Below are 13540 nucleotides of genomic sequence, written 5' to 3'. Positions count from 1 at the left end.
ACAATTGGTTGTAATTTCGCATTTTCTAGTAGTTAATCTCTATAACATTTTGTTCACATCTAGATATTAAAGTATCACTGTCCTCCAAGATTTTACGGTCGTTAAATGAGCTTGTCATAGGGCGGAAAAGTTGTAAATGTCAGTATAATTAGCAAAAGTTTACCAGACTAAATCTTACTACAGTATGCTCCAGGAACTCTCACTAATACTACCTTACCGCTAAAGTCACTCAACCTAGTTTACAACATTTTGCTCCAGGTGTCAGTTATTGTTTACAAACAGATTGGTATATTTGAATTTATTTTTATCAAGGAAGATTTTTTGAAAAATGTACGACAAAGGTGACATCCTTAGATTACTTCACACCCAGAAGGCAGTTTCAGATATCATGGCTCTTGTGAAATGTTCAAGGGCTACTGTATTTCGTGCCAAGGCGTCATTTGGACTCCCAAGCAAACCTAGAAGTGGTCTGTGAGAACGCCAAGATGGTTACAATCCATTAAGAAGAAAGTAACTTGTAATTCCGTTCGGAGTACGAGAAAAATGGCAAAGCAGACAAATGTATCAGAAGCAACGGTAAGAAGAGTTGTGAAACATGACTCAAATATGAAAATATAGAGTTCCAAATAAAGACACTTGATTACTGACAAAATTAAAGCAGCAAGAGTGGAGCGAAGCAAGAAACTGCTTAGTAATCTGAAGCTGTTTACTGTCGACAGCGTGTCTAACAATCGCACCAACCGGTATATAAGTTCAAAGAAAGCATCTGATGTTTGAGTATCATTATTTTTTTATGCATACTGTATGAATATCCTTTACGATTAGCATAAATATCAGGGGACCTAGATGGCTTCCCTGTAGATCACCTCTGGGAAGAAAAAATGCCATAACATGATAGTCTTCAATGCCGACTTCCCATCTAGATAGGATTATAACCATCTTGTAATCCATATGAATAATCTCATGCGGTTTATCTTCGCTACAGTTAGCTTGTAAAGGACTTTGTCGAAAGCTTTGAATAAATCAATGCATATGGTCTCAATTTGCAAAGGTTTTCTAATACTATATCTTAGCTATGAAACAAACAACATTAGATGAGTAATAGTCTAACGAGTTCTTTTTTTTTTGCAACCATGTGGATGTTTGAATATTGTTAAACGAATACCATTGTAGAGTACATAATGCATCATTTTCTCGAAGACTGTACGCATCAAAAATGATTAAATTTACAAGTGACGCAAATCTACTCATAACACAGTTCAAAAGGTTAAAGTCAAATAAATAAATTTTAAAAGAAAGACTTAAACCAGTGTTAAGCCAATCAAACCATTCCCACAGGCACATAAGCTGACATAATCCAGCACTTGAAAACATTCCAGAATGCCCGAAACATGTGTTGAATCGACTGTAAAACTGTATCATTTTTGACGGTGCGAAAAACAATCAGTCTCAAAAGAAATAAATTTACCTGATTATTTCTAAGCGTTTAAATATTGCCGGATTTGTGTATTGATGTAATAGAAACCAATATCACTTCTGCTGGAATTATTCTACTAAATGCTAAAAAATTAGTGATATCTTATGTTTTTAAATTAAAAGTGGTGACTTTGGAGATTTGTATTTATTCAAAATCTCAACACCTGAATCAGCCCTCGACCAGATTTTAGATCAATTTTCTATCTAATACCATATATGATAACAATTGTAATACTAATCCCAAATCTCAATCTTTACCTAAATTATAATACAAAATTGAACCCCTATATAAATTAAATACTCGATCCTAATTCTGATACTGATTGTAATTTTCATCACAATCTTTAAACTAATCTAGACTATACTAAATTTCAGAGTAGTCCACATCTTTGTTCAATTCTCAAAACTCAAAATTTTGTTCCGAATTCGAAGCGAATGCTCAACAAAACCGCATTATTAATCCATGTTCTGTTACCAAATCCATTCCTTAACCACAGCATTCAATCTCTCCTGATTTATAATCCCAATATCAATCACAACTTCAATTTCAGTCTGTGTCCGCAATTTCAGTATATTCTCAAGTGTTGATCCCAACCTAACTCATAATTACATGCGAAATTCTAATGTTAATGCAAATCCCAATCTAAATAGTAACTTCCATTTCAGCTACAATATACAATATAAAATATCCACCTCAATCTAAAACTATATGTAATCTCTATTTCTAAACCAAATTAGTTTTTCCTCCACTTCCACTCTCATTTACATTTCTATTCCCATTCCTATTCCTTATTCCACATTCCACATCCCACATTCCACATTCCACATTCCACATTCCACATTCCACATTCCACATTCCACATTCCAAATTAAACTTTTATTTGGGATAGTGCTCCTCACTCATTTCCAGTTCGAAAAACATTCCAAACATTCCTGAACTACAACCCAAATCTTTATTTAAAGCTTCAAACTTTATTTCAGTCTCTAACTAATCGCAATTACTAAAGTTACAAACTATGTTGCGGAAGCTTTTTCCTGACCAGTTTACATAAAAAAACACCTAAAATTTAATTGAAAAATTGAATTCTCACAACATAGTCTACAGCGGAGCCATTAATGTCTCAAGCTCTAAAATCCTTTCTATCTGGATTCCAGTCTGAATCTAATTACTAACCTTGATCCTAAGCGCAGCCCTTAATTCAAATTCGATTCTAACCACAATCGTACCCAGAGTTAAATTTGAATTAATTTTAATAATTTGGAAGCAAATAATAATAGCAACAAAGCTTTCACGCAACATACGTGGCTTCAATTCCCGTACTTTTCCTAATTTTTTCTGACCCAAAAGGCACATGACCATTCAGTTGAAACCTCTATGATCGAAATAATTTGCAGGTATAGCAATTTTGCTTAAAATAAATATATCATTTTAGTCTGTTATTCGCACTAATATTTGGTCAAAATGATTTTGATTTTTCTAAACAATAGTAATAACAATGAATACTGAAACATAACTCATAGGTAAGGCTTGAGACTATACTACATGGATTGAAACGTCCCGGGCCTCTCACATAAAAGACGTGAATAGTTTCGAACCGTGTATATTTTAGTTGAGAGCAAGCCTCCATATGGCTCAATACCAAATTTCATGACGATCTATCCACTAGTGTTTGAATAACTGCTGATCGTTTCAGACGAGTTCTAGTTTTCATCATACTATGAAAAAAGACGCATTCATGCACAAAAGCAACGGTGAAAATGATCCACCATTCGCCGTATTCTCCAGGCCTGGCCCCCAGTGACTATTAACTATATCCAAACCTGAAAATGTTCGTCCACGGAAAGAAATTTTCGTCGAATGCTGAGGTCATTGCAGAAAAGGAAGCATATTTTGAAGGGCTTGACAAATCTTTTTTTTTTTTCAAAGGACATCAAAATGTTGGAAGACCGATGGGTCAAGTGTATCGCTCTAAATGGAGATTATACTGAAGAATAAAACAGTTTTCAAGGTAAAAAATCGACTTTTTCTTTGTTAGTCCCAGGACTTCTCATTCCATGTAGTTAGTTTGACCGTTGATTTCAAACGCGCTTCCTATTGCGCCATCTTGTGTGTGTGTGTGATTCATCAATCTATTAATCATAAAAAGCAATGATTTCAAATCATTTTCTCGTATCTTTAAAAAAATTGGGAAAGGACTTAAATGTGGAAATAAATTACCTGGAAAAGTAACTATTCGGTTCTACTCAAACATTATTGATTGTGACAAGTCAAAAATTTCTTCCGCAGTATAAATTTTAGGTGCTAGTGGCAGGGGTACGACGTCCTGACATTAAAAAAAAGTGTTCGCATGGTTAGCAAACATTTAGATTTATTCTGAACAAAAATTCGGTTTTCGTATATTTTTCAAGAAAGTTATAATTCTTGAGTGTGCTTAACACGTTTGATGATTACGAGAATTTATGTACGTTTTCTCGTCTGTTTCGCAATCTCTTCCAAAAACTTTTACCTTATAATGAGTCTTAAAACTTATTTCGACTTAAAACTTATGGTAACCCAATTTAGTGTCTTATAATGAAAGAGTCTTTAATCAGATATATCGATAAAATTTCTTTTTTATACTATTGTATCAATGATCTAAACAAATGGACTCAAGCGTGAACGTGTCTCTTGGTTTTTCAGAGATTTGTACCATGCCCTGACTGATCATTACTTTCTTGATGGACAGAGAAGAATAAAAAGGTACATGAAAATTATAAAATTGTAAATTGTATTGATTTAATTTGGAGAATATGAATATAGTTTCAATCATATTCTCCAAATTTAATCAATTTTCGTTCGCCTTCTGAAGCCAGAATTTTTTTGGCACAACGTACGGGGTTGGGAATCGAGCCCAGGTGGGCTGTGTGAAAGGCATCGACTTATCTATCAAGCTATACCCGTTCCTCTCAATTGCACATTTCATTCCATTTTCCAAACGCAAACATTTTATTGTTCGAACGCTCAAAATGTCCGAATATTTTTTAGCGAAACGCACATGAAACAGACGTGGAAACAATTCTCTTTCTATAGAATGAGATAGTTTTTTTTATATCAATGCTATTGACTCAGCCAGAGCTTTTATTTATCATTCTTTTGTTTCATCTATTTCCTTTTTGAAACAGTTTTCTGTGCAATCATAACTATTACTTAAGCTATATCGAACGCAAGATTCGATCAACTACACAACACAACAAAGTAATAAAACAATTGAAACTCGACTCGAAACGGCTTCAGTGCCACCAGTTCTCAATTTAATTCATTTCCAACGAATAAATAAAGTACCAAAAGTAAACAAACCCCATCAATAAAAGTCACTTACCGACTGCGCAACCATTTGGTTTCCTGCTCAATTTGACCATCCTGATTGCAGTGTCCTCGCTGCAGATAGACCATGTAATAAAAAGTGCAACCAACACACCTCACACTAAGTAAGTCACTAAATCCCACATCCCAATTGAATTCTGCCTTCCATTCGCCGTCACCCGGCGAACCAGAAGGACACCAACGTGATTGTTGGTTTTCCCAATTTTCCCATTTCCAAATCCTTTCCGTTCGGTGAGCTCCGTAGACCGTTTGGTTGTATTTCTTCCCCAATTTGACAACAGAAATGCGACAATGAATGAGACTTGGGCTGACGAAAAAAAAGAAAAGAAAAAAAGAAAAACGAACTACCAGTGAGATCTCTAACAATAGTTAATTTAATTTTCCAATTGCAGGTATCACCTGGTTCTCAAATCCAAATGGAGAAAAAAAGCACTTCTCCGCTGTTAGCTGCTAGCTGCTACCTGGAGGCGCTCTAGCGCTGCTCGCGATGATACGATGCTGGTTGTGATTGTGTAACAAGGGTGGAACGACAACAACAGCAACAGCAGCAACGGCTTCGCTTTCGACCGTCCTTCGCAGTCGGTTCAGTCTTCGGCGCGAATGCGATGCAATCGGTCGGGTCCGGGAGTGAGTGTGAATGCAGCAGAGGAAGAAAGTCTGCTCGTGGTACAACGGCGACGACGACGACGACGACAACGACGACATCGACGGCGTCGATGGTGGCAGCAAACACGACATCAACAACGACGGAACGGGCCATCACGGTACGTTTCGAAGTGTAATATGTTACGGCGTGTCCTGGCGTAGCCCGGGTTGGTCGAAGTACGACTATTTTTTTATGGCCGGAAGTGCCGTTGTGTGTCGGTGGAAAATTTATAAGAGTGCTGTTTCAATTTGTGAGCGAATGAAGCGAATGGATGTGAAGTGAAAATCTTTTTTTTTTGTCCAAAAGGGGGGAAAACGTGTCGCAGCCTCCGTGTATCGTTCTCGATTAACGTACGTGGACGGATGCATGCAGTGACTGGTGAAAAACGACCGAAGAAAAGTGGTATGTTTTTGTGTAGAGCCGGTCGGATGAATAGTTTTGTGTGCTGGAGCCAGTCTCCCTTCAGAGGGCAATTTCCTAAGCTAACCGATCGCATTTAGTGTGGCCCAGCATAATGTGGTAAGGTGTGGGAACCGTGGTTTCCTCTCAATTTCATCAACGTTCTTAGCTAGTACCTTGTCCTAGCTAGTAATAGCAGAAGTGGAAAAGTCAGTGCTCGTGGAGTGGAGGAGAAACGAAGAATAGCGAGTGTAATTAAAAATTTATTGAAAAAATCTTAATTAGAAAACACCAGAGGTGGAAGTGTGTAACGAGAAGAATTATTTGTCTTGGTGGTTCGAGAAAGCGGCAAAACTACAAGGACGACTTCCGGTGGATGCTGATACGGTGAGTGACGGTGGTAGGATACGGGATCGGAAAATTGTGTATTCAACAGCTGGTACCGGGTAGAACGAAGCAGGGCGAAAACAGTACACGTGCAATGAAGGCTGTCAATAAAAGACGAATAGGTTTCAAGATTTACTTCAACGAACTTTTTTAATTCTTGATTCTTGATTCTTGATTCTTGATTCTTGATTCTTGATTCTTGATTCTTGATTCTTGATTCTTGATTCTTGATTCTTGATTCTTGATTCTTGATTCTTGATTCTTGATTCTTGATTCTTGATTCTTGATTCTTGATTCTTGATTCTTGATTCTTGATTCTTGATTCTTGATTCTTGATTCTTGATTCTTGATTCTTGATTCTTGATTCTTGATTCTTGATTCTTGATTCTTGATTCTTGATTCTTGATTCTTGATTCTTGATTCTTGATTCTTGATTCTTGATTCTTGATTCTTGATTCTTGATTCTTGATTCTTGATTCTTGATTCTTGATTCTTGATTCTTGATTCTTGATTCTTGATTCTTGATTCTTGATTCTTGATTCTTGATTCTTGATTCTTGATTCTTGATTCTTGATTCTTGATTCTTGATTCTTGATTCTTGATTCTTGATTCTTGATTCTTGATTCTTGATTCTTGATTCTTGATTCTTGATTCTTGATTCTTGATTCTTGATTCTTGATTCTTGATTCTTGATTCTTGATTCTTGATTCTTGATTCTTGATTCTTGATTCTTGATTCTTGATTCTTGATTCTTGATTCTTGATTCTTGATTCTTGATTCTTGATTCTTGATTCTTGATTCTTGATTCTTGATTCTTGATTCTTGATTCTTGATTCTTGATTCTTGATTCTTGATTCTTGATTCTTGATTCTTGATTCTTGATTCTTGATTCTTGATTCTTGATTCTTGATTCTTGATTCTTGATTCTTGATTCTTGACTCTTGATTCTTTGAAATTTTGGAACTTTGGAACTTTGGAACTTTGGAACTTTGGAACTTTGGAACTTTGGAACTTTGGAACTTTGGAACTTTGGAACTTTGGAACTTTGGAACTTTGGAACTTTGGAACTTTGGAACTTTGGAACTTTGGAACTTTGGAACTTTGGAACTTTGGAACTTTGGATTTTTGGAACTTTGGAACTTTGGAACTTTGGAACTTTGGAACTTTGGAACTTTGGAACTTTGGAACTATGGAACTTTGGAACTTTGGAACTTTGGAACTTTGGAACTTTGGGACTTTGGAACTTTGGAACTTTGGAACTTTGGAACTTTGGAACTTTGGAACTTTGGAACTTTGGAACTTTGGAACTTTGGAACTTTGGAACTTTGGAACTTTGGAACTTTGGAACTTTGGAACTTTGGAACTTTGGAACTTTGGAACTTTGGAACTTTGGAACTTTGGAACTTTGGAACTTTGGAACTTTGAAACTTTGAAACTTTGGAACTTTGGAACTTTGGAACTTTGGAACTTTGGAACTTTGGAATTTTGGAACTTTGGAACTTTGGAACTTTGGAACTTTTGAACTTTGGAACTTTGGAACTTTGGATTTTTGGAACTTTGGAACTTTGGAACTATGGAACTTTGGAACTTTGGAACTTTGGAACTTTGGAACTTTGGAACTTTGGAACTTTGGAACTTTGGAACTTTGGAACTTTGGAACTTTGGAACTTTGGAACTTTGGAACTTTGGAACTTTGGAACTTTGGAACTTTGGAACTTTGGAACTTTGGAATTTTGAAATTTTGGAACTTTGTAACTTTGAAACTTTGGATCTTTGTATTTTTGTTTCTTTGGATCTTTGGATCTTTGGATCTTTGGATCTTTGGATCTTTGGATCTTTGGATCTTTGGATCTTTGGATCTTTGGATCTTTGGATCTTTGGATCTTTGGATCTTTGGATCTTTGGATCTTTGGATCTTTGGATCTTTGGATCTTTGGATCTTTGGATCTTTGGATCTTTGGATCTTTGGATCTTTGGATCTTTGGATCTTTGGATCTTTGGATCTTTGGATCTTTGGATCTTTGGATCTTTGGATCTTTGGATCTTTGGATCTTTGGATCTTTGGATCTTTGGATCTTTGGATCTTTGGATCTTTGGATCTTTGGATCTTTGGATCTTTGGATCTTTGGATCTTTGGATCTTTGGATCTTTGGATCTTTGGATCTTTGGATCTTTGGATCTTTGGATCTTTGGATCTTTGGATCTTTGGATCTTTGGATCTTTGGATCTTTGGATCTTTGGATCTTTGGATCTTTGGATCTTTGGATCTTTGGATCTTTGGATCTTTGGATCTTTGGATCTTTGGATCTTTGGATCTTTGGATCTTTGGATCTTTGGATCTTTGGATCTTTGGATCTTTGGATCTTTGGATCTTTGGATCTTTGGATCTTTGGATCTTTGGATCTTTGGATCTTTGGATCTTTGGATCTTTGGATCTTTGGATCTTTGGATCTTTTAATCTTTGGATCTTTGGATCTTTGGATCTTTGGATCTTTGGATCTTTGGATTTTTGGATCTTTGGATCTTTGGATCTTTGGATCTTTGGATCTTTGGATCTTTGGATCTTTGGATCTTTGGATCTTTGGATCTTTGGATCTTTGGATCTTTGGATCTTTGGATCTTTGGATCTTTGGATCTTTGGATCTTTGGAACTTTGGAATTTTGAAATTTTGAAATTTTGAAATTTTGGAACTTTGGAACTTTGAAACTTTGGATCTTTGGATCTTTGTATTTTTGGTTCTTTGGATCTTTGGATCTTTGGATCTGTGGATCTTTGGATCTTTGGATCTTTGGATCTTTGGATCTTTGGAACTTTGGAACTTTGGAACTTTGGAACTTTGGAACTTTGGAACTTTGGAACTTTGGAACTTTGGAACTTTGGAACTTTGGAACTTTGGAACTTTGAAACTTTGAAACTTTGGAACTTTGGAACTTTGGAACTTTGGAATTTTGGAACTTTGGAACTTTGGAACTTTGGAACTTTGGAACTTTGGAACTTTGGAACTTTGGATTTTTGGAACTTTGGAACTTTGGAACTTTGGAACTTTGGAACTTTGGAACTTTGGAACTTTGGAACTTTGGAACTTTGGAATTTTGAAATTTTGGAACTTTGGAACTTTGAAACTTTGGATCTTTGTATTTTTGTTTCTTTGGATCTTTAGATCTTTGGATCTTTGGATCTTTGGATCTTTGGATCTTTGGATCTTTGGATCTGTGGATCTTTGGATCTTTGGTTCTTTGGATCTTTGGATCTTTGGATCTTTGGATCTTTGGATCTTAGGATCTTTGGATCTTTGGATCTTTGGATCTTTGGATCTTTGGATCTTTGGATCTTTGGATCTTTGGATCTTTGGATCTTTGGATCTTTGGATCTTTGGATCTTTGGATCTTTGGATCTTTGGATCTTTGGATCTTTGGATCTTTGGATCTTTGGATCTTTGGATCTTTGGATCTTTGGATCTTTGGATCTTTGGATCTTTGGATCTATGGATCTTTGGATCTTTGGATCTTTGGATCTTTGGATCTTTGGATCTTTGGATCTTTGGATCTTTGGATCTTTGGATCTTTGGATCTTTGGATCTTTGGATCTTTGGATCTTTGGATCTATGGATCTTTGGATCTTTGGATCTTTGGATCTTTGGATCTTTGGATCTTTGGATCTTTGGATCTATGGATCTTTGGATCTTTGGATCTTTGGATCTTTGGATCTTTGGATCTTTGGATCTTTGGATCTTTGGATCTTTGAATCTTCGGATCTTTGGATTTTTGGATCTTTGGATCTTTGGATCTTTGGATCTTTGGATCTTCGGATCTTTGGATCTTTGGATCTTTGGATCTTTGGATTTTTGGATCTTTGGATCTTTGGATCTTTGGATCCTTGGAACTTTTGAGCTTTGAACTACGTTTTGTTATATTCTGTTAGTATTTCGGAGTAAATACTAAATTTGTATATCCAATATTTATCCGTACCTGTTGCTACCACTATCATGTTGAGCAAACTTCTACAGTCCGTATTATAAGGACGTTGCTCTAGAATCAAACACACATACACACACACTGCAGTATACATGCCAACTGATTCAATTTTCATTATTGTATCACCCACAGAGATTGTTGCAGCGGAGTAACGTCGACTATATCAGCAGTGGCAGCAACAGCAATCGGAACAATACGATTGTTTCTTTTCCACTAACGTCACCATTCTGAATGGAATTGCGGTGATTGCCACCCGTCAAGACCTACTGCTGACGTATCGTACGACATCGCGGTGATTCCGTCTACCACAGAAGCATCGCACCGCACCGGTTCTGCGATTACGTTAGCAGTGTAGTGCTGGAACCATTCATTATTGTTCCGCACACTGATGTATTGTTACAGTAAAGAACCGAGATTGTGTCCCGTACATACACGTGCACATAACTCTTTTCCTGGAACGGTGTATCCTGATTTTTTCCATCGTTCCGTTCAACAGTTCCTGTGCAATCCACACACCCTCACCGAAAGCTAGGTGGGAAAGCGAGTTCCAATGACTGTATGAGGCAGCTAAGCAACTCTGCCGGCGAGCAACGAGACGACAGACCTAAAGCCTTTATTCTGATCCAGAAGCGTGGAAACGAAGGCAGATAACATGAGCATAAATAAAGTAACGCTGTTTCAATTATTTATTATCGTGCTCTCAGTTGCAGTCGTAATTGGCTCCAAAGTGAATAAAGAGCGCCAGTTGAGACAGCAGCAGCAAAAGTTCCTGAGCGGTGGTGGTTCCGCGTCGGCCACCAACGGCGAAGACAAAGGTCACCAAAGCAGTGCTGCTGAAGACCCTATCGATTTCGGTTACATATCCGATTCGCAGGGACTTCCGACCAAATTCGGCGATGAGGACGATGTGGTGTTTGCAAAGAAGCACAACGAAAGTGGAGCAAATCACCCACTTCTCCCGGGAGTCAGCAGCAGTGGCACTGACAGCGGGCAAAACTCTCCGGTTTCGAATGTTAAGCCGCTACTAGGTCACGGCAGTGATTACGATTATGATTATGAGGAGGAACTGGATCATCCAGATGATAACGATAGTCGTGACAAGGATATCGGTGGCGGTAGTAATCGAAACCATGATTTAGGAGATTACACCGATGGTTTTGACGTGGATGCGATAGATCAAATTGAAAGTTTCGGAGAAGGAAGCGATACGACCAGTTCGCTTCCGGTATTTTTAGTTGAACCACAGAGCACTTATGTGATAAAGAATCGACCTGCGGTGTTGCAGTGCAAAGCATCGCATGCCTTTCAGGTGAGTTACATAAACTTCCTATGACACACATGCACCCACTTACCTACACAAATCAAACATAACCCACAGTTCCCGAGCCAATATTTAAATCTCATTAGTTGCACCGCTAATTTCTAATTACACCGTTCTTCGCTTTGCTTGTTCTTCCTGTTCTTTTTTTTTCTTTCCATTGTATGCGACGACTCATCCGGGCAGATCTCGTTCAAATGCAGCGGCGGCAACAAGCCTCCACTGACGACGCTGGAGACGCACGTGGACCCCCACACTGGAGTTCAGCTGCAGGAAGCCACCACCACCATCACCCGCGAACTGGTCGACGAGTTCTTCGGCCGGGGTCCGTTCAAGTGCGACTGCCATGCCAGATCGTCGCGAGGTGTCGTTCGGACCCAACCGGCCACCATCCAAGTCGCATGTAAGTGTTAATTACCGAAGTGTAGTTGTTAGCTTTGTACCTATTTAACACGGCCGCAACGGCGACCGTCCCCCCGGATGAGCGAACCTAGCAAACGGTCGGTCGGTGAGCGCAAGAGGGTGTGGGGCATCTCCGCATACAGATTTTCTTTCTTCATTTCTCTCACTCAGCTTCAACGGGCATTTGTTTACCGATCCTCTTGGAGAGTTAATTTACTGAAGCTACTTTTTTTTAGCTGCGCTTATTAGCTGATGATTTTGACGGCAGCCTGGAAGTGGGAAGTGTTGTATTTTGACCTGGTTAGGTGCAGCAATAAATCCGCTTGTTCAGCTGGGATGTTCTAGTAATATCTAAAAATAGTTCTTGTTGGAACTATCAGTTGAAAAAATTATGGAAATATAACCCTTTTTGTTGTTTTTGGCAACTCAGTCTAACGATTGTGTGGATTTTGCCGGTTTCACTTATTTCGCAAAATTCTCGAACTTGGAGCGACGATTAGCTTAGATTCAAGTTCTAACTGTTAAAATGTTAAACTGTGCTGTTCTTTAAGGTACATTTAGATTAAGTTTCAGTATAATGACTGTTGACCAGAGCAATTCCAGATATGTGTAGCAGGTCGTCAGACTTTACATGCTTCGATCAAAATGAAACTTTGCAACAGTTTTCAATTTGATAAAATCATTCATTTTTCACAAATGGAGAAACCAATTTGAATCAATAGTGACTTTTGAAACACCTTGGGTATTTAATTTTATAGCCCTTTCTCGTACAGTCAAATTTAGATCTCTTGAATAAACTGTGAGAATGTTTTGTTCGTCTGTTTTGACTTTCTCATATGGAAAGGTTATGCAACCGACTTTGGAACCGAGTGTATGTGTATATATGTGTATGCAATGTTTTTTGCACTCAATTTTTCCAGAAATGGCTGAGCCAATTTTTTACAAACTTAGATTTAAATTAAAGGTCTTGTGGTCCCATAAAGCAAAGTCCTGGCATTACATTCCTTTTGTGGAATTTGGCCTCTCTGTTTCAACATACTTCGCAGCCGATTCTTAGTGTACAGAACCATTGCATGGCTAGTACTATGGATCCTACTGACATTAAGAATCCTTCCAGGTCGGGGCTCGAACATACGACAACTGGCTTGTAAGACCAGCGCCCTATGCATTGAACCACCAACCCGGGTCCCATACAATACAATTCTATTTGGAATTTTATTTTGGGTCCAACCTCTGTTTCCGGAATTATGGTGAGAAATGGGTAAAAAAAAAGAAAATATGTGTACTACCTTTTCTTAGAGATGGCTGAACCGATTTCCGAACCGATTCAAATGAAAGATTCATACAAAACTCTAAAATTTCATCTTGATCCGACTTCCCGTTTCGAAATTCCAGGGTGATTAGTGTAAAAATGCCTAAATTACTTGCGTACTTCTCTCAGAGGTTGCATAAACAATTTTTACAAGCTTAGATTCAAATAAATGATCTAATGGTTCTTCACAAAACTTCTGAATTCCATCTGGATACGACTTCCGGTTCCGGGTTTACAGGATTAGGAGTGTTGAAAATTTCA

The 13540-nt window shown here is 37.8% G+C and overlaps 1 protein-coding gene across 2 annotated transcripts in view; it reads left to right on the top strand.

Annotated features, from left to right (window-relative positions):
- Positions 1-13540, top strand: part of LOC131429611 (netrin receptor unc-5-like) — a 532527-nt gene that overhangs the window by 189135 nt on the left and 329852 nt on the right. For both annotated transcript variants that reach the window (XM_058593842.1, XM_058593841.1), the window contains 3 exons: positions 5233-6272; positions 10380-11556; positions 11752-11968. In XM_058593842.1, coding sequence (XP_058449825.1) covers positions 10900-11556; positions 11752-11968 — 874 coding nt within the window. In that variant the 5' untranslated portion in view covers positions 5233-6272; positions 10380-10899. The remainder of the gene's footprint in view (positions 1-5232; positions 6273-10379; positions 11557-11751; positions 11969-13540) is intronic.

Source organism: Malaya genurostris, chromosome 2 (assembly GCF_030247185.1).
Source record: "Malaya genurostris strain Urasoe2022 chromosome 2, Malgen_1.1, whole genome shotgun sequence".
NCBI lineage: Eukaryota > Metazoa > Arthropoda > Insecta > Diptera > Culicidae > Malaya > Malaya genurostris.
Note: the sequence above shows the minus strand (reverse complement) of the source record. Positions and strands in the feature narration are given on the sequence as shown.